The sequence below is a fragment of the Triturus cristatus genome, chromosome 9 (genome assembly GCF_964204655.1).
Source record: "Triturus cristatus chromosome 9, aTriCri1.1, whole genome shotgun sequence".
Classification (NCBI taxonomy): Eukaryota; Metazoa; Chordata; class Amphibia; order Caudata; family Salamandridae; genus Triturus; species Triturus cristatus.
Window position 1 is genome coordinate 753,020,985 of NC_140592.1, and position 21,249 is coordinate 753,042,233.

At 46.2% G+C, this 21,249-nt stretch overlaps 2 protein-coding genes across 2 annotated transcripts in view; one reads left to right on the forward strand and one right to left on the reverse strand.

The window, feature by feature from the left end:
* Nucleotides 1-21,249, forward strand: part of LOC146798764 (uncharacterized) — a 144,636-nt gene that overhangs the window by 82,862 nt on the left and 40,525 nt on the right. The window lies entirely within an intron of this gene.
* Nucleotides 11,884-21,249, reverse strand: part of LOC146798765 (5'-3' exonuclease PLD3-like) — a 105,224-nt gene continuing 95,858 nt past the window's right edge. Inside the window, exon 14 of the mRNA XM_085626053.1 lies at nt 11,884-17,765. Within this exon, the coding sequence (XP_085482179.1) occupies nt 17,575-17,765 (191 nt within the window). The 3' untranslated portion in view covers nt 11,884-17,574. The remainder of the gene's footprint in view (nt 17,766-21,249) is intronic.

A 21,249-nucleotide genomic window follows, 5' to 3' on the forward strand; every position in this document is an offset into this window, starting at 1 on the left:
TATCACACTGGATATCACACTGGGGCATTTCCTAGAGAAAAGGTAGGTAAAATCAGTTTTGCACAATTGTTATTTTTCAGGTTTCCATGCCAATCAACTCCACACTTTAAAAAAATTTCAGAGAAAAACAGTCAATAGGTTCCTATGGAGTTATCGGTTACAAGGTAAGTAATCGGTCTTTGGAGGTAAGCTTCTGGGGTTGAAACAAGGGTTCCGCCAGGGTCAAGGATGCACTCTCGTTACACCCTCAGCGGCACTAGGGTGGCCGGGTGCAGAGTGCGGAGGCCCAATGTTATCCAATGAGGGATAGGGGGCCTCCGTGTTGGAGGCTGCTGGTGACAGGCCACAAGGTTGTGGGAGCCAAGCTCCTGGTGTTAGGCTCAGGGCAAAGGGATATCCGGTTTAGCACACAAAGTGCACCCACAGCGGCGGCTGGGTCCACGGTGCTGTTTTGGCATCCGGTGCCCTGTTTTTTTCAATGAGGATTTTCGGTTTTGGTTTTTAGCTGCAGGCTCGGTCCAGGAAGACTTCCGGGAAGAACCAACAGCTGGGCAGGTAAGTTGGGGGGGCTCGGGGATGTAGGGGCACCTCGGGTTCTCTTCTCCAGGTCGTAGGGCGGCTGGATGCAGGGGTGTCTTTTGAGGTCGGATCTCACCTTACCAGGCCACTCGCAGTTGGGGAGGGGACTCCGTGCAGAGGCTGCAGGCGACATCAGGGAGTCCTGGAGGGGTCAACCCACGATGGACTCGGACTCTGAAGCCCTGGGGGACCTCGCTGGGACCAGTGGGCCACTTGAACTCGGGCTGTAGGCGACGGGTCTAGTGGTGGTTCCAGGTGTCGGGTTTCTTTGTTTGGTGTTTTTTTAACAGAGCTGCTGTTCACAGGAGATCCGGCCTTTGTTGAAGGCAGTTAGTCCTCCCCGGGGTACTGAAGGTCACTGGCTGCAGGACAAGATGATTTTTGGCACAGGATCTCCGGAAACTAGACGGGCCTTTAGGGCTGGGGCCAAGTCAGTTGTTCTCTGCAGTCTCCTCTGCTGGGAGTCTTCTTTCATCCTTTTTCTTCTTAGGTTGCTGGAATCTGATTTCTTGGTTCAGGGCTGCCCCCTAAATACTGTATTTAGGGGGCGTTTTTGGGGTCTTGGGGTCAGTAGCCAATGGGCTACTGACCTTAGGGTGACTACACCCTTGGTGTGCTCACCCCACGTGGGGGAATGAGCACAATCCCTAATCCTGATTTAGGAGTGCCAGTGCAAATTCTAGTGGTCCCTCTTTAATTTCCATTGTAAAATGCATCATGTGACCGTTGACGTATTTTTAAATGTCTGCCGCTTTTCGGCGCATAACTTGTAAACATTAGACTAAGGCGTCAGCCGAAACGCATCATGTTGCAAAGCGGATGAATTAAAAAGAAACTCTAAAGAGAATAACCCTGCGAGTACTTTCCTTATGCCAGAAGGGAGAAAGGAGTGAGCGCGTATATTTAAACGGGATGCACCTCCGCGTTACGAAGCACCCATCCGAGAGTGCGCTGGTCTGAGGTGCAGTTGGAGCCATTATATATATATATATATATATATATATATATATATATATATATATATATATATATATAAAGACCAACGCTTGTTCCCCATGAACAACAAGCACGGCACACTCCGGAATCTTGCGAGGGCTTTTAATAAGATCAACAAATCACATTGCTGGTAGTCCATGAGAAACAGGCATATTGACATGCTGGCAGTTCGTGAAGCCATGGCATACGCGTTTCGGCGATGAGTCGCCTCGTCAGTGCCGGTGTCAGCAGATCCATCGAGTGTCAGCACACAGTCCAGTCGCTGTTGCTTCTGAGTCTGTTTAAAAATTTAACATGCCCCTCCTCCACATCATGTGCTGTGCAAGGCGATGACACTCCCACAGGCAAGGGATGCTGGGACTTGAAGTCCGAGTGGGCGATTGAATATATTTCAAGGCGCTCCAAACATCAAGTGGTGCTCTCACATTCATGAGCCCAGTCCGCAAACCAGCTCGAGTGCCCACGGGGGTGTAAAAAGACTTCGCTGGTTCCTTCGTCAGGCACACCATAATGCCTCCTCCCTCCCCATTACAGCTCGTGAAGCCAGATGGCAATACAACTGTTAGGGGGGGGCGCCTTGTTTTGCCACAAAACAAAGTTTCCAAAGGTGCTGGTGTCTCCAAGGTGCTCCAGATCGGGAGGGTGTGCCGTTTTGTCCGCTTCCAGCCCGCGGACCAAACACAAAGACCAACGCTTGTTCCCCATGAACAACAAGCACGGCACACTCCGGAATCTTGCGAGGGCTTTTAATAAGATCAACAAATCACATTGCTGGTAGTCCATGAGAAACAGGCATATTGACATGCTGGCAGTTCGTGAAGCCATGGCATACGCGTTTCGGCGATGAGTCGCCTCGTCAGTGCCGGTGTCAGCAGATCCATCGAGTGTCAGCACACAGTCCAGTCGCTGATGCTTCTGAGTCTGTTTAAAAATTTAACATGCCCCTCCTCCACATCATGTGCTGTGCAAGGCGATGACACTCCCACAGGCAAGGGATGCTGGGACCTGAAGTCCGAGTGGGCGATTGAATATATTTCAAGGCGCTCCAAGCATCAAGTGGTGCTCTCACATTCATGAGCCCAGTCCGCAAACCAGCTCGAGTGCCCACGGGGGTGTAAAAAGACCTCGCTGGTTCCTTCGTCAGGCACACCATAATGCCTCCTCCCTCCCCATTACAGCTCGTGAAGCCAGATGGCAATACAACTGTTAGGGGGGGCGCCTTGTTTTGCCACAAAACAAAGTTTCCAAAGGTGCTGGTGTCTCCAAGGTGCTCCAGATCGGGAGGGTGCGCCGTTTTGTCCGCTTCCAGCCCGCGGACCAAACACAAAGACCAACGCTTGTTCCCCATGAACAACAAGCACGGCACACTCCGGAATCTTGCGAGGGCTTTTAATAAGATCAACAAATCACATTGCTGGTAGTCCATGAGAAACAGGCATATTGACATGCTGGCAGTTCGTGAAGCCATGGCATACGCGTTTCGGCGATGAGTCGCCTCGTCAGTGCAGGTGTCAGCAGATCCATCGAGTGTCAGCACACAGTCCAGTCGCTGTTGCTTCTGAGTCTGTTTAAAAATTTAACATGCCCCTCCTCCACATCATGTGCTGTGCAAGGCGATGACACTCCCACAGGCAAGGGATGCTGGGACTTGAAGTCCGAGTGGGCGATTGAATATATTTCAAGGCGCTCTAAACATCAAGTGGTGCTCTCACATTCATGAGCCCAGTCCGCAAACCAGCTCGAGTGCCCACGGGGGTGTAAAAAGACCTCGCTGGTTCCTTCGTCAGGCACACCATAATGCCTCCTCCCTCCCCATTACAGCTCGTGAAGCCAGATGGCAATACAACTGTTAGGGGGGGCGCCTTGTTTTGCCACAAAACAAAGTTTCCAAAGGTGCTGGTGTCTCCAAGGTGCTCCAGATCGGGAGGGTGTGCCGTTTTGTCCGCTTCCAGCCCGCGGACCAAACACAAAGACCAACGCTTGTTCCCCATGAACAACAAGCACGGCACACTCCGGAATCTTGCGAGGGCTTTTAATAAGATCAACAAATCACATTGCTGGTAGTCCATGAGAAACAGGCATATTGACATGCTGGCAGTTCGTGAAGCCATGGCATACGCGTTTCGGCGATGAGTCGCCTCGTCAGTGCCGGTGTCAGCAGATCCATCGAGTGTCAGCACACAGTCCAGTCGCTGTTGCTTCAAGTTATACATACATACATTCAAGTTGCAATTGTTGTAGAATTGCTCTGCTTGCAGATATACATTTGCAGGGGTTTTAAATCTGGTAGTACACTCTTATTCAATAGTTCAGGCAAGAAACTAATGTAGAGGAGTTAGCAAGTAATACTCTTCTAAAACAAACTTTAAAGTCTTTATTTGTCTCAGTCTTTTCCTTGGTTCAGGAGCACAATGAGTCAACAATTAGAAATGTTGCCCCTTTTAATTATTGGCGATTCTGTCCTTCTTGTGATAAAAGACAAGCAGTCATTAGCTGGACTGTTCCATAAACTCAGTCTGAGCGCTACTCTTTTAATTAACTGGGATCCTTCTGAAGAAAACTGCCCCTATGGAAATGTTAGCGCAAGGACTGGCGCTGAATTCAAACTACTTCAGGAAATAAATAACCTCACCAGCGGTAACTTGACTCTGCGATGCTCCAAAAGCCTCAAACTCCTCGTTGCTTACTGGAACTCAGGAAAAATTCAATTTACTGAAGAGAAAAATCTTGTCACTGAGGAGCGCAGTTCAGAACCAGCCTCCTTTGAAGTGCGCAGAGCTGCTGAAGCGCGCGAGCAAGAACAGAGCAGCTGTCAGACAGAAGGAAGGAAAAACACTAGAACGCTAGCTCCCAGTGCCTGTCCTCCATGTTGGGTGTTCCCTGCCTGATGAAGCGTCTTGCCACCAATTCTCTCCATGTAAAGGGTGAAAGCGCTAGCCTAGAAACCCTCCCAAACGTACGATCTGGACATTTTAGCAGTGAACTAGGGAAAATCTGATCAGACCTGACAGTTCTTTACTGACTACCACCTTTTTCCAACTAAGGGACCCAGCTATTTCTAGAGTACTACAGCCATAGGTCTAACAGTGACACCCCCTGGGACAGTCCTTACTCTTTTTTGTTTCCCCTGGGACATACTGGTTTGAGAGAACCAACCTGTCATGCATGACCGTGTGACTGGCCCAGGTATCTCTCAGGGCAATGGCCGGGATTTCATTCGCCAGTAGGTGGTGGAAGTGTCTACTCCCCTCTGGAATCTCCAACTCACCTTTTGGGCCCATTTTCCAGTTGAAGGCTATGGGGGCTTCCTCATCTGAGGAAATCACCTTCTAAAGCTACACTGGCAACCCCTGGAGCTACACTAGGGGATGTAATTTGTTTAGGACAGCTAGGGTCATTTGTGTGGTGTCCTGTCTTTTGGGAGTTGTGACACCATACCCTTTTGGGATCTCAATTCTTACCTTGGTACCCAGTTTTAGTTTGTGAGGTGTCTTTGAGCCCTCCCTCCTGGTCAGGGTTTGGGGGGGGGGTTACCTGGGACTCCTTACTTTTATCGGATCACTGTCTTTCCTCTGGGGAGGTTTTGTAACCCCTTCCTTTTGGTCACCCCCAGTGGACGTCCTAGTCACCCTTGTCTTGACCCAATGGTCCGCCTTCTTTCCCAATTCTTGGGGAGAAATTGGTCCGAGGTCTACCAGATACTGATGCAACTTTTCATCAATGCAATTACTTAATATGTGCTCTTTCATTAACAAATTATAAAGACCATCATAATCTTGCACTTTACTTCCAGTCAACCAGCCACCTAGTGTTTTAACTGAGTAGTCAACAAAGTCAATCCAGGATTGTTTTGGGGTTTTGTGAGCCCCCCTGAATCTAATTCTGTATTCCTCAGCTGTGAGTCAAAATCCCTCAATCAGAGTTCTCTTCATGAGGTCATAAGACCCAGCATCTGCCCTTGTAAGGGTCAGGAGTCTGTCTCTTACCAGAGAACAGTTACCAAAGGAGTGCCCCCCAGTGAGTTTTCTTCACCCTTCTGGCTTCACAAGCCCTCTCAAAGGCTGTGAACCCCTTGGTGATATCATCACCATCCGCAAATTTAGGGACACTCCCTTTGGGGATTTTGGGATCATAGGATCCTTCTTTTGCTATGTTTTTTAAATTGCTGCCACCATTGATGAGTCCTAGGCCCATCTCTGCTCTTCCTTTTTCCAGAACCAGGAGACTGGTCTCTAGGTCTAATCTTTTGGTCAACCTGGCTGGCAGGATGTCTTCCTCATTGAGGCTGGCCTCAATGTCCTCAGTAGTACCTGATCAACCTGTGTGGCTTCTAGGTACTAGGAGCTTGTTTCTTGGAATCAGGGCCAAAGGGGCCCTTTTCTCCCTAAGCAGTGGAGGGGCTGATCTACCTGGTCATCCTCTTCCACTCCTTCTCCATCTGACTGGTCATCACCATTTTCAGATGGGTGGTCCTTAGCATACCCAGCCAAAAGCTCCTGGAGCTTTTGTTTGGTGAGATGGGGACACATGGCTATGTTTTTAAGTTTACATAGCGACCTTACTTCCTTGAAAGACAAGTGAAGGTAAGGGGTGAGGTCGAGCTCCTCAACCAAGTTCTCTAGGTCATTTTCACTAACAGCCGGGTTCTTGTTTTGAGACAAAACTTCTAACCCCTGTAACCCTAGCTAAAGTGACTTTATTTTTCTAAAATTCTAAAGGGACTTAACCAAGGCCCTAATAAGACTTTTAGTCGTTTTGCAAAAAATGCCAATTTAAAAAAAATCTGAATTCTAAAGACAATTTAAGAGTTCTGTTGTGTGATCAGGTGGTAACCAAGTAGTCCAACAAATGCAAAGTTGCATATCCCACCACTGATCCACCAATGTAGGAAGCTGGCTCTGTACATACGATACCAAAGTGAGGTATAGTGTGCACAGAATCCAGTGCATCCCCAAAGGGAGGCAGAGGTACAGTTAGATAGCACATCACTCTCCATTTGTGGTAGTGTGGGCGAACAGTAAGGCAGTATCAGAGGACAGTGTTAAGCATTTGTTGTACACACTCAATCAGCAAATGATTTCACACACTCAAAGACTGAACGTCAGACCAATTGGTTTTGTATAAAAATATTCTTTTAGTTATTTTTTTTTCTAGAACCAAGCAAGGTAAATTGATAAATACTTTGCAGTAGATATACAGTTTGAAAAAATGCAATTGTAAATGTACTTTAAAATGGTTAGAGTTTGAATTACTGGTAATGCAATACTGTGAAATGCTGTACATATACTTGTATCGACTTTGCAATGAAAAAACAGGTAAGTTACTTTTGAGATTACTTTTTCTACTCAGTGTGATATGCCTAGATATCACATTGGGACATTTCCTACAGAAAAGGTAAGTAAAATCAGTTTTGCACAATTGTTATTTTTCAGGTTTCCATACCAATCAACTCCACACTTAAAACATTTTTCAGAGAAAAACAGTCAATAGGGTCCCATGAAGAGAAATGAAGTTAACGGTTACCAAGTAAGTAATCGGTCTTTGGAGTTGAGCTCATGGGGTTGGAACAAGGGTTCCCCCAGGGTCAAGGATGCACTCTCGTTACACCCTCAGCAGCACTTAAATGGCCGGGTGCTGAGGCCCAATATTATCCAATTAGGGATAGGGGGCCTCCGGTTGACGGCTGCTGACGAGCAGGCCACAAGGTTGTGGGAGCCAAGCTTCTGGTGTTAGGCTCAGGGCAAAGGGGCATCCGGTTTAGCACACAAAGTGCACCCGCAGCGGGGCAGGGGCAGCTGGGTGCAGGGTGCTGTTTTGGCACCTGGTGCCCTGATTTCAATGGGGATTTTTGGTTTTGGTTTTTAGCTGCTGGCTCGGTCCATGAAGACTTCTGGGAGGAACGAACAGCTATACAGGTAAGTTGGAGGGCTCGGGGACGTAGGTGCACCTCGGGTTCTCTTCGCCAGGTCGCAGGGCGGCTGGATGCAGGGGTGTCTTTTGAGGTTGGATTTCACCTTACCAGGCCACTCGCGGTTTGGGGGCTGTCTCCGTGCAGAAGCTGCAGGTGACGTCAGGGAGTCCGGGAGGGGTCAACCCACCGTGGACTCGGACTCTGGAGCCCTGGGGGACCTCGCTGTGACCAGTGGGCCACTTGAGCTCGGGCTGTAGGCGACGGTGCAGTGGTGGTTCCAGGCGCCGGGTTTCTTTTTCCTCAGCAGGTTCGGAGACTTTGTTTGGTGTTTCTTTTGAACAGAGCTGCTGTTCACAGGAGATCTGGTCTTTGTTGAAGGCAGTCAGTCCTCCCCGGGGTTCTGGAGATCGCCGGCTGCAGGACAAGACGATTTTTGGCGCAGGATATCCGGAAACTGCAGATGAGCCGGTAGGGCTTGGGCCAAGTCAGTTGTTCTCTGCAGTCTCCTCTACTGGGCGTCTTCTTTCATCCTTTTTTAGGGCTCGCATAGCGTTTCAGCGCAACGCGCTGCTTTGCGAGGCATGCTGTAGAGTATATTTTAGAAGTGGGGCGGAAGCCCTGCCCCTATTTTTGATTGGCTGGCATCATCGTCTATCGTAAACGCTGGCTTCCGATTGATAATGAGGCTTCTTAGTCCCTCATTGTTACCGGCGTGTCTCCTTTTGGGACCGCCCATCAGAGCTGGATTGTTTACTTGTGGTGTTATACTGTCTCCTTCATTAGTCTGAAGGCACTATGTTTTGTCAGTCGCAAGTTGAACAGCCTGAAAGGCGGACAGTGGTCTTAAACCCACGTGCTGGTTAAACAAGCAGCGTCAGAACAATGGCTATCCCCGACAGCCCTGTGCCTCGCATCTCCTGAATGAGAGGGAAGGGGCGCACAGTCACATGACCGCGTCTTGCAGCCAGCGCTCCCCGTGGGACTGGCATCATTTTCTGATTTCCCGCCTTTCCTGACAGAATTCCTAGTGTCTGCTCCTTGATTCTTGTTATAACTTTTTTTTCCACAAGAGTAAATTCAACCCTCTCAGCAGCGAGGCCACAGATTTCATGAACGTGGTCTGAACTTGCCTCACGCCTCTCCAGCTGGCTTGAAGCAGGCAGAGGATTGGGATCCTATTCCTTTGCTGTCAATTAGGCGCTTTTCTCAAGCGCCAAAGCCACACACACCCTTAATTCCTCCAGCGATTCGAGGCACTTCATTTTAGTGTTCACATAACTTTGAATCTCTTTCACTCCTCCGTTACCGCTATGTTGTGAGCATTTGTATAGCGCCTTTTATCATTAATATTTCAGTGAAACAGCTGAAGTGATAAGCGACTGCGGCCCGGCCCTGAAACGAGTGTTGTCCTGAAGTGTGCTGTGGAAGGAGGCGAGTGTTGAATCAAGAAGCTGGCATTGCTTTAAGAGCTTTGCTTATTGACGCTTTCCTCTCTCTGGTGTTTATTCTACTCATTACTGTTTCTCTCCAGACTTCCGTTATCTGCAAGGCTGCGTCCACGTGGGGGCGATGTCGGATGACGTAGGGGGGCAGGTGACTCCAGTCGAAAACGTGAGCTGACATCTGTGTTTGTTTTGAGGGGGAAGGACTTTGGGGGGTCTATACTGACTCAATTCACCCCCTTCACAGTGTTTCACTGACATGGCCGGTATTTTTATGTCCATGTCAGTAAAAAAGAATATAAAATCAGCAATTCCTCTTTGAAAGATAAAATAAAAAATGCAGACAGACGCAGAAATCGCTTCAGAAGGGCCATAGAGCTACACAAAGTAGTGTCAAATGCAGTGGCGACTGCCAGCTATGGGGACTGGGAGGGTTGGGGGGTGGAAATATAGAGCAGGAGAAGAAAAAAGCATTTACAATGCAATAGGTCTCGCATTTAGGCGAGATTAAGCTATTGGCATTAAAAATGACAATGCCTTTTATTTATACGTTTTAAAAACCAAAACATAAATAAAAGGCATTGTGATTTACAATGCCAATAGCTCAAATTTGCATTAATGCGAGACCTATTGTATTGCAAATGCTTGTCTTCTTAGGTTGCAGGAATCTGCTTTCTTGGTTCAGGGCTGCCCCCTAAATACTGTAATTAGGGGGCGTTTTAGGGGTCTTGAGGTCAGTAGCAAATGGGCTACTGACCTTAGGTGACTACACCCACGGTGTGCTCACCCCACGTGGGGGAGTGAGCACAATCCCTAATCCTGATTGGGGAATGCCTGCCATCTGCAAGATGAGGCGTCACCTCGCCTCCCCAACCTGAGGGGTGGAGTTGGCAGAGGTGGGCACATCTTCTGGGCTGGCTAGTTTTTCCCGCCCATCTTTCCAGCCGAAAAGGAGGGGAGACAGGAAGGGGGCCTGCTCCTGCTAGCAGGAGAGGCTGGGGGTCGCATTACAAAGGCTGCCAGGCCTTTGAAGCTCCCCTGCCACAGATGGCTCTTCCTGGCCTGGGGAGGTGTGAACACCTCCGCCCAGGAAAGGCTTTGTTTCTGGGCTCAGGGGTGAAGGCTCCCAACCCTAGGGATCCAGAAACATGTCTTGTGGTGGCAGGCTGGTGTGTACCAGCATGAGAACCTAACAGAGGCTGGTCGTTTTTCAGGGGGTATCTCTAAGATGCCCTCTGTGTGCATTTTTCATTAAATCCCACACTGGCATCTGTGTGGGTTTAATGTGCTGAGAAGTTTGATACCCAACTTCTCAGTTTTCAGTGTAGCCACTGTGGTGCTGTGGAGTTCGTAATGACAAGCTACCAGCACCATATACTCTTAATGGCAGCACTGAACTTACAAAGTCTAAGAATGGACTAGGACACTGTAGGGGTACAGGGCTCATGCACCTGTACCCTCACCACTGGTATAGGGCACCCAGCTAGAGGGGTGACTAATTATGCCAGGGCAGTGGGTTGTAGGCATGGCACACAGGGATGTATGCCATGTCGACTCTTCACTTTTTTCTGCACCAAAACATGCAGGCTGCAAAGGCAGTGTGTGTGTGTGTGTAAAGGTACAGGGCCTCTAAGGTTGGCACAATAAGTGCTGCAGCCCTGAGAGGTCTTCCTTGGTCACAGTGCCCTGGGTACCCGTGGTACCATTTACCAGGGGCTGACCTGTGGCCAGAGATGCCAATTGGGTAAGGTTTGGGGAAAGAACACAGGCCCTGGGAACCTGATTGGCAGGGACCCAGGGCACATCAAGTCAAAGTGCATCAGTAGTCTGGCAAAAAGGGGGGGAGGGGCAGGTCTACTGCAACAGACACCCACTTTCCTACACTTGTGCATAGAACTCTGATACCAGATACCTTCGGGTCAAGTTCGCACTATATAAAAAACTCCATAATAAATAAATAAACATTAACTCCATATAGAGTACAAATCTAGCCACATAAAGGATACACATGACCACTGACTTGCCTCTTAGTTCATTAACTGCATTGTCATCAGGGCGGGGCAGGAATGTTTCTCAAATCATGTGTAAAAACTATCACTTTTAATAAATACATAACTAAAGCATAAGGTAGTAGCACACTGTAATTTTCATTCAGCAGCTTTTACATAGAAATGGCCACAGAATTTGTCACTGACGTGGTTTTAAAACTATACAGTGTACAATGTTTGGAAATAAAGTGTCTGCAAATATTTGTCATTTGCACATCACCAAGTAACGTATTCCGATTTACTTTGCTTCTATTTAAATCCTTGTTTGGATGACACTTCTGAAAAGTGATTTCTTAATTCCAGTTATATTTTGAAATACTTGTAATATTAATTTACAAGCAGGTGGAAAAAAAACCCTGACATTTTACATCCTTTTGTTTCACAATTCTTAACAGCTCACTTCACAAAAACCATTAACTGATAAATAAGTGAAAGAAAAGTTAAAACCATTTTCCAGGTATAGAAAGGCAACAATTAGTAAAAAGTCAAACTGACATTTGACCTCTGTCTTTGAGCAGTCAGCAAATGTGTCAATATAAAAACATGGTTTGAAGGTGTCTTAATTGCTCATTCACTCTCTGAATGAACAGAACACCTGTTTCTTCCAACTTAGGTTTACTGACCAGCAAGGTCAAGTAAATGCTAAAAATAGCTTGACCTCATAAAATTTCACTCGCAATTGCAAGTGGATTTTTCGAGGTCTGTACAACTTTAACTCCAAAAAAGGAGCCTCTCGGGGAGGGGTGAGGAATACCTGAAATTCCCACCTTAACCAAACCTGTGGCAAGCACACAGAGCACACCAGCGGCCCGTGAAGTAACAGCCTGCACCTCACTCCCCCATTCTCAGGATACTGTAAACTTCAACTTTATTTTTCATAGCCCACACATTTCAAGACAGGCTGGTCTGTAAAACAAGCAGCTTTTATTAAAAATCAAAAAAATTGCAGTACAAAAATAGATTTATAAAAAAAACAACACAACCACAAAAATCTTAAAACATAAAATAAATCATTTGAGAAAATAAAACACCACATGAAAAACCATTAGGCTTTTTGCGGGAGCAGAGGAAGCACGGTGGGGCATACAGCAGGTAGGTGCCCTGAGAGAAAAATAGCTATCACTCATCTGAGACACAAGCTTGAAACTTGAGAGAAAAGCGCACTCCTAGCCAGTAATAGAGGAAGACAGGTTCTCGTGTCAGGAATGCACAAGCGCTTTGCGTAAATAATAATGTTCTTGTGATTGCAGGAGCTCGTATCAAGGAATGCACAGGGGAACTTGCATACAGATAGGAGTGCAATTGGGTACACTTAGATTACCCTTTTCGCGTATTTATTTCTGATTTCCAGTATTTATCCATTTTTCGGTCTTGTGTTAGGCAAGGATTTTTGATTTTCCTAAATCTTTATGTGTAATATACTTATAGGGCCTTTCAGAAAGCAAACTTTATCCACAGGTCTTTTACTGTCATTCACATTTTTCGCCCTCCCACTGTAGCATACAGCAGGAGGCAATGGGTCAGCATACTTCAGCCATCGGCTAACTTCTCTGTGAGCCCCTTCAGTGCCAGGGACAACTATGGCAATGTGCACTTTCTGAAACCCAAAAATATTTTGCTTCTAAGCATTTTTTTTTTAGCTTGACAAGTGTCTATCAGACTTCCCAACAACGTTCAACAAAAACGAAGAGTAGAGACAACAAGCACTGAAAGCCAAAAAAATGGCAGCGAATGCAAGACCCACTGGCTTTGCCAAGGTATGTTTTCTTATCATATCCTATCTAAATAGGCCTGGGCAAATGAGATCTCTGAAGATTGGCTTGAGGAGGTGTCCATTTCGGCTGCTTTGGGATGCAGTGTTCTCAAGACATCCAGAGGGTGTATACTTCGCAGTCTTTCACTGTTCTGATTACAACATGCTTTGTATGTAATGTTTGCTACTTCTTTTTATTTATTCATTTTCTTTTTGTAAAGCACTGCACACCATAAATAAAGGCACTACAGAGTGCTAGGGTGGAAGTGTAGAATAGCACGGTGAAACAAAACGCTGTTTTTAGCCAAGTTCACTGCAGTTGTAGATAATATGATGCCTCATGAAAAGAAAACCTGCTGTAACCCTATTAAACTTGTGCTGCTGCTGGGACGAGCCAGCAACTGGCGGATGAACAGCAAAATGATTAAATAAGTGCCTTATTGCCTTTACTGACAGGTGGTCTAGAATATGAGAGTTCCCCGCCCTAGTACCAGAAGGCCAAGCAGAGGGATGCATCCTCTGGATTTTTTTTAGGCCCTATCAAAGCTAAAATGTGCTTGGGGGGAATTCCAGGGCATACCTGTCAACACTTCACTTGAAAAAGTGGGTGAACTCACGCGTTTAAGACTAATCAAATTAAGGTGAATACAGAATGAACAATATTTGGAGTATAATTTTATTTTACTTATTTAAGGAGTTTATAGAGCGCACAGCTACCCCCAACAGGGGTGTCCCGGTGCTGAAGACGACGGCTGGAGATAGGTGCAGAAGAACTAGAGGTTGGTGAACAGCCAGGTTTTCAAGGCACGTCGAAAGATACGTTCTGAGTCATAAGCGCGGAGGGAGAGTGCCAGGCGTTCCAGATTTTGGAGGTAACAACCGTGAAGGTTCTGCCTCCTGTTCTAGACCTGTGGAAACAGGGGGTAGCAAGTAGACGGAGATGGTTGGATCTAAGGGTCCGGTTCTGATGGGAATGCTTGAGTCTGGCTCGCAGGTATGCGGGGCCCTGTCCTTGAAAAGCTCTGAATGCCATAGTCAGAGCCTTGAATAATAATGTGTGAAAGTGGGTGACCTCACTAAACTCTATGGAGGCATTTTGTTGTCAAGCCGGTGAATAGAAGTAATGAAGGTAAACCCGTCCAAATGCTGGGGAGTAAACAGGTATGCCAAAGGGACTGGCAGCACCCAACTTGAAGCGATTGTTCTCCGTGGGCCCAAACTGCACTTATTGGAACTCACTTGCCACTATCCGGGAGACCTAATCTGACCCTCATCTAAACATGTCCCTGACTCAATGGCTTCCTGTCTCCTGTTGTTAACGGCATTAATTACGTGATAATTGGTAACACCAGTGTCCTTCATTAGGGCCCCTGACGTCCACTGGTAATCCTGTGGATGCCACTATCTGCAGCCTCGGCACCTATTCATTAGTTAGTGTGGTTGTTTCTCTGCTGGGATGGGGCTGGCCACTTATCTTACTCTTGTGCAATAGGTTAGCACGTCTGCAGACCGTTTTCTCTGATGAGGAGATTCTGTGGTGTGCTTCCCTGTTGAGGCTGAGTGGTGGCCACTGCTGATAAAATGATAAGGATGGGCCTTAACCAGGCAGCTGAAGCCCCTCTCTGTTCTGAAGCTGAAACGGGAGATGGCATACCAGATGCAGGTGTGTGCGCAAGCTTCAACTCAAGGAACATGCACTGAAGGAGGTAAGATCCATCCAGCACAGGCAGCCTTCTAAAAAAGGTTTTAGAACCTGGTGCTTGTTTATTATTTTTATCCTTACAAGTTTAGCACTGCGGACCGGAAACCTCATATTCTGTATCTGTGCTGGGGGCGGTCAAAAAAGTCTGGTTAGCTGATCTTGGTTTTCTTGAGGCGGATGTTGTGGACACACAGGCTGCTAAAGACAATACTTCTAGTCTTGAATTAAACTCTGTACAAGGGGGTTTTGATTTGTCAAGGAATGTTTGATATGTTCATGGCAGAAGTGGCAGAGCTTGTGCATGATAGTATGTTCCTTGGTTCTTTGGAGCTTCAATATATCTTTTTTGGGAGCCCAGTGTAGAAGGCATTGACGTTCTCTAAGCAAGAAGTGACAATGTCAAGAACACAGCTGATTTTGTATTTAAAATGTAGCAGAGCAGAGAGAGGACTCCACAAACTCTAGATAGATGATAGCAAGCAGTCTTGTTTGATGGTAGCTTTGATATGGAGTATATTGGAGGAGGTATACTACTCAAAAATAAAGTTTTAAATCTTATGTTACAAAAATATTGCAGCCAGAATATCGACAACCAAAATATTGTGATGGTAAGTATACACAGGCAAGTCTAGGATTATTATACTTGACTCCAAAAATATGCAATCTTGATGATTTATATACATCTTTACAGCATGTAAATCTATACTTGCATATATACTAACGGTCATAATATTTTGGTAGTCACCATTCAAGTATGCATAACGTTTTTGTGCTCAGTATTCTGACATACTACTGATGAAAAGATCACTGTTGAAGAGCTGGCCAATGTTGTACATCTTTTGCATGGTCATTTCATAACACTTTATAAATAATAGGTATTAACTTCATCTATGCTGATGGCAATCAATTTACTGACCCTGAACATTTTACAACAAAAAAACAACAAAAAAGGGGAAAATAGGCGAAATATGCCTTCCTGGGGTTTGAACCTACAAATGCAAGTTACACACTGACCCTTTGCAGCAGTGGCGTAGCTAGATCTACTGCCACCCGGGGCGAACCCTAAATTTGGCACCTGGTGCAGGTAAGGGGGGGGGGGGGGGGAGCTGACAGACGACTTGTTCACGGGGGGATGGTGGTAGTCGACAGACACAACTTGCTCACCTCTGCTGCCCCCAAAAACAGGACCCCCTAGCTTCGCCACTGCTCTGCAGTAAGTGCTTAACCCACAGTTATCTTATTGATCTCCCTGAACCCTCAGCAGCTGGATGAATAGGATATGAGGGATCACAGGCCTGTTGGGCATTTCTACTGTCTGCCCGAACACAGGACTGTTCCTATAGGAGCAGGACCATGACCGATTTGCATATGGCTGATACTAATCGGAGTTGGCAAGTTGGGAAAAGAAAAATGGATTCAAACACAGAAACCTGCCCTTCACACACAAGGCAGACCTTATTTGAGCTGCACTCAGGAGCCCTCTTCAAACTAAACTTTCTGTGTAAGAAAGAGCTCAGCAATGTAATGCTACAAAGATAGTGATCGGCGTCAACAAGTCATGGGAGGTTGGATTAACAACCTTTCTTGATAGATTTCCCGATTTTTTAGGTGATTCGAGATCAGATGCAGTGGAAGGGAGGATACAGCAGTCAGGTAAGCCCTCTTACAAATTCAGCAAATTTCCAAAGGCTAGATATGGCTTCCTTTGTGGGACAGAGTGCTGTAAATCTCTGATTGGAAAATGGGTTATAGGTAAAACACCCCCACCACTTCATTTAAAGGTAAATAGTTAAGGTAGAAAAACATAACATTATAAAATGACAGTCTCTAGAATTTGCCTGACTTTTGTACCAATTCCATGATTCACTTGGAATGCAGCCCTGCAGATTTCCCAGCAATCATAGGGCGATTATGTGTACAAGTTTTAAACCCTGGGCCATCTGCCTTCACATATCGGAGACTACAATTTTAAAAGGTATTTAAGTTTAAATGTGGATTTTATAGAGTACTCCCTGCCTACTCAATCACTGCCTTGTTTATGGTCTGAATTCAAATGTTCTAATTTTCACAAGGCAGTGTAACATGAAATGTATCCATAAGTTGGAACATGGCAAGTTAGTTTAGTACTGGAGGGAGCAGAGCGCTCTCAAGATGGTAAGTTAAGATGAGTCGGAGAAGTGTGTAAGAGAAGAGAGCACTCTGCTTGGAAGGACCTTTGGATGTATGATTTAAAATGTATTATCGTGAGACGACAGCCCTCTGCTGTGACAAAGGAGTGTGTGACAGGAAAGCACACTTAGGCCATGATTTAGAATTTGGCAGAGAGGATACTCTGTAGCAAATGCGATAGAATACCCTCTCCGCCAAAGTGAATGTCTGCCCGTCTGATTTATGGACAGGCGGACTTTCAGTAAGTCAGCGACGAAGAATCCTCTGTCTCCGTTGCTGACATGCTCCTACAATTGCCCAACGCAGCAAGGGCCATCTGAGGTTTGGCCATTTGTGATTTAAAGTGGGCAGTCAAATAACCAGTTTTACTTTCACATACCACAATCAAAAACGTGGCGGTAAGAAAAAAACTTTAAATGACCATACCCCCTACCAGCATGGGAGAAAGGTCCCAGGGAGAGAGGGTCATTAGTTTTTTTTTTATAAAGAAAATCCAGCTTTGGGATTTCGTTTTCGAAAAGAAAGATTTTTTCTTTTTAAATATAACGGCACCATCATGTTGACAAGGCTGTAAGGCAGTTCCTGCCAATGTAAGAGATGTCCGCTAGGGTAGCGGACATCTCCAAATTTGGAGTATGGTTACTCTGTCAGGGTGACAAGAGTATTTTACTCTGTTGCATTGACGGAGTAAAATTCGCACTCTGTAGTCTAAATCAACCCCTTATATTAAAGTTAGATGGACATCGTCTTCAGTATGTGGGATGGTGCATTACTACTCACCAGGAGCCTTTTCCAGTTTGAGAGTGCCAGGTCATTCCCCAGTCCCCAACACCCTCTTTTATGTGTGAGAATGCAACCATTCCCTACATCCTTGGAGTCCTCCCTTGTATGCCATAGTGCCCATTTATTCTCCAGGACTCAGAGCAACCTCGCAAGTGTAGGGGATAGAGCATCCTGACAGTCCACTGACACCCTCATTCTCTGAATGAGCATTGCATTCCATGGCTCAAAGGTTGTGTGTGTTCAGAGTTCCAGTCCCGCTCGAAAACGGCCTTCAGCTGGCCCTGAGCTGTGATGGACCCAGCCACACCGGCCCCAGTCTGGTTTATGATCAGGCCAACACCGGCGGTGTTGTAGAAGTAATCCTCAGACCAGTTGGATGTTCCTATGAAAAAAAGGTCAAAATTAACATTTAATTTACCTCTATCTCTTTTATACAGTTGCAGAACATCAACATGCAATTGACGAAGAAAAAGTTACTTAACTTTAGTAGCAATATTTCTGCTGGATACACAATCTTCCAGAAGATTCCTCACCTTATGAATTATCATTCCAGGCTTCATACTGATCCGAAATTTGTTTGCGCCAGCAATGACTCTCCAGCACCCCCAGGGGGTGCCACCCAACTCCAGTCATGATGCGACCAAAGTATATTAAAACTGGTGTGCAGATATCAGTTTCTGAATTTTTTATTTGCTCATCAGTGAGGCATGCGGAGAAGAACTGACAGAGCCATGACTGTGACAAATACTTCGCACATCATATTTGCATATTGTGGGATCTTATTAGTCATGGCTCTAGGTCACCTGAAAGGAGGGAGGGCAGTGAGGATGTGTCAAGCAGAAATATTGTTATCAAAGGTAAGGAAAATGTTACTTACCCTGTAGGCGTCTGTTTGTGGCATGTAGTGCTAAAGAATCACAAGCTGTGCATAACTCTGCCATCTAGTGTTGGGCTTGAACATATGCAAGTTGTTTTTCTTCGAAGAAGTCTTTAGAGTCACGATGTACAGTGACTCCACCAATTACTGGTAAGCTCATGGGCATTGGCTCCATTGTGGGATTGTTTTTTCCACCCGAAGGGTGAGGATGTAGATGGAGCTTAGAGATTCAGGACAGAGGACCATGCGAAAGAATAGTAAATGTAAAATATAAAAAAGTATCTGCAACGTCTATGGGCTTCTGGGGAAGGTGCTGCACGTGTGTGAATCTACAACACTACATGCCATGAACAGAAGCTTACCAAGTAATGAGCATTTTCTGTTTGTGTCATGTGCAGCTGTAGACACGAACTGTTCAGAGACTGCAAACCAATCCTCCTTTAAAGCTATGGCTGGCCTGAGGAGGTTGCAAAATACTGGGAAAGTGCAAGTCATACAGCCTGGCCAGCACTAGCTTGTTGGCAGGCTAAAACATCCACATAGTAATGTTTACTAAAAGTGTGGGGAGTAGAACAGTAGATGCTTTACAGATGTCGGTTTGAGGAATATTACCCAGGAAAGCCATACAAGATCCTTTTTTTTTTTTTTAACGGGTTGAGTGGGGTCTACTAGAAGGAACAGTCAAAGGTCTTTTGATTTAACCATAACAAGTCTGTATACATTTGACCAACCAGCGTGCAATACCTGCTTTGGAAAGAGCACAGCCTTTGAGTGGTTTAGGGAAGAACAAGAAGATGTTGTATCTTTTGAAAGGGCTTAGTCCTGTCAATGTAATACATAAGCGCACTATTGACATCTAAGGTATAAAGAGCTTGTTCTACTGACTGGATGTGGGAAGCACATCTTGAGAGGCTTGGTATGGTTTGCATGGAGAATCTGCTTGCTGACAACACTTTAAAAACTGTTCAGCAGATTAGGGAGGGTTATCCTGTCTTGTCAGTGCTTGATGAGTTTGGATGAAAGCTGCATTTTCTGCATGGGTATCCCGGATTTTTCACCTTGCTGGATCCTATATTTTTCCTGACTGTAGAACTGTGCACTTTAACCCTGCTAACCAGAGGTAAAGTGCCAGTGCTCCTCCTTTCAGCATGATGTCATGTTTATACTCCAAATTGGTATATTTACCTTACCTATAAGTCCATAGTATGTGTAGAGCCATTGGAATTATGCAGCATGAGAGGGTGAAATTATGTGACAGGGTTGATTAAATTATACAGCAAGAAAAGGCAAATTATGCTGCATAACGCGGCGCATTTTGTGATGTTATTACTTCATTATTTGGTCATTTTTAAACTTGTTAACACTGTCTGAGCATTGGTTGCACCTCATTAGTACCAGTTCAACACCGAAATATAGGAATAAGCAACAGAAAGGTGACCCTTGCAAGGGCCTTCTGCTGTACCGCAACATGTGTTGCTGTGTTTTCAGTAACATTTGAACCGTATGAGCTAGGAACTATTTTTTTGTTGAAACAAACCAGGGCTCTTTTTGGGTCCAAACAATGGAGTCTCTCCTCTTCCTTAGGAGGATGAGGAAAGATGAAAAATGTATGTAGTGGGATGCTTTGCTTAACATGGAAAGGACCCACCACTTTTGGTGGAAAGAAGGCCATAGTCCAAAAGACCAGTTTGTCCAGGTAGAAGCATGGATGTGTAACTGAAAGAGCTTCAAGCTCACTGACCGTCGTGGTCGATGTAATGGCTATCAAGATGCTTTGTTATGGGTCAGTAGCTGCAGAGAGCAGCTATGCAGGGGCTCAAACCGAGCACAGAAGAAAGTCAGAACTAGGCTGAGGTCCCATTGAAGCATGACAAAAGGGGTGAGAGGGAACAATTGTTGCAGGCCTTTAAAGAAACTTGTAACAGGTGACAAACAGTAAGGGCTAATCCAGTAGCATCAAAACAGTCGAGATGGCGGAAAGATAACATTTAATGGTGCACGAGCAAGGGCCTTTCTGGGCTAACAGCAGCACCATCAACAGCACCTCCGACAAGGAGGCATAAGGTGGATCAACCTTACCTGAGGAACACAAAGCCACAAAAGTATCCCAAAGGCAAGTATATAAAGGTTTTGTTGCGGGATGCCTAGCTGCCAGAATGACATCACAGATCTCGGGAGGAAGATCAAAAGCATTCAACTGTCACTGCTCAATCTCCACACATGAAGGTAGAGAACACGCAGGTTCGGGTGAGGAACCTTGCCCGGTTGCTGTGACAGGAGTTCCCCATGAAAAGGAGGCCTGATCGGAGGACAGATGCTCAAGCTCAGAAATTGGGGATACCAAACCCACCGTGCCCAGTCCAGAGCCGCTAGGATCACTTGGTCCCAGACGGCACTGATCTTCTTGAGAATCTAGGGCAGGAGTGGTATCAGATGAAAGGCGCACAGGAGTCCCGGGCTCCAGTCTAAATCGGAACCAGTCTCCGAGTGAGACCGCTTCGGTAACTCCAACACACAGAAGAGCTGACATTGTGCGTTCTCAGTTGTGGTGAATAGATCATGCCATGGTTCTCCCCATTCGAGGAAGGGTCCTTGTGCAACCTCCAGAAGTAGATGCCATTTATGATCCAAAAACACATCGATGGCTGAGTAAGTCAGCCCTGGTGTTCAGAGAACCTGCCAGGTGCTGCACTTCCAGGAGGATACCCTGGAGCTCAAGCCAAGACTATAGGCGCAGAACCTCCTGACAAAGGGCCCACGAGCTCACTCCACCCTGCTGGTTGCAGCACAACACAGCAGTGGTGTTGTCCGAGAACACATGAACCAGCCTTCCCTTGATGGAAGGGAAGAAGGCCTTTAGTGCCAAGCAAATCGCTCACAGCTCCAGGTTAATGTGGAGCATCTTCTCCACCAGAGACCAGAGTTCAGTGATCTCCACCTCCCCAAAGAAGCCACCTGACCCCAGTAGTGACGTATCATCACCACTGTC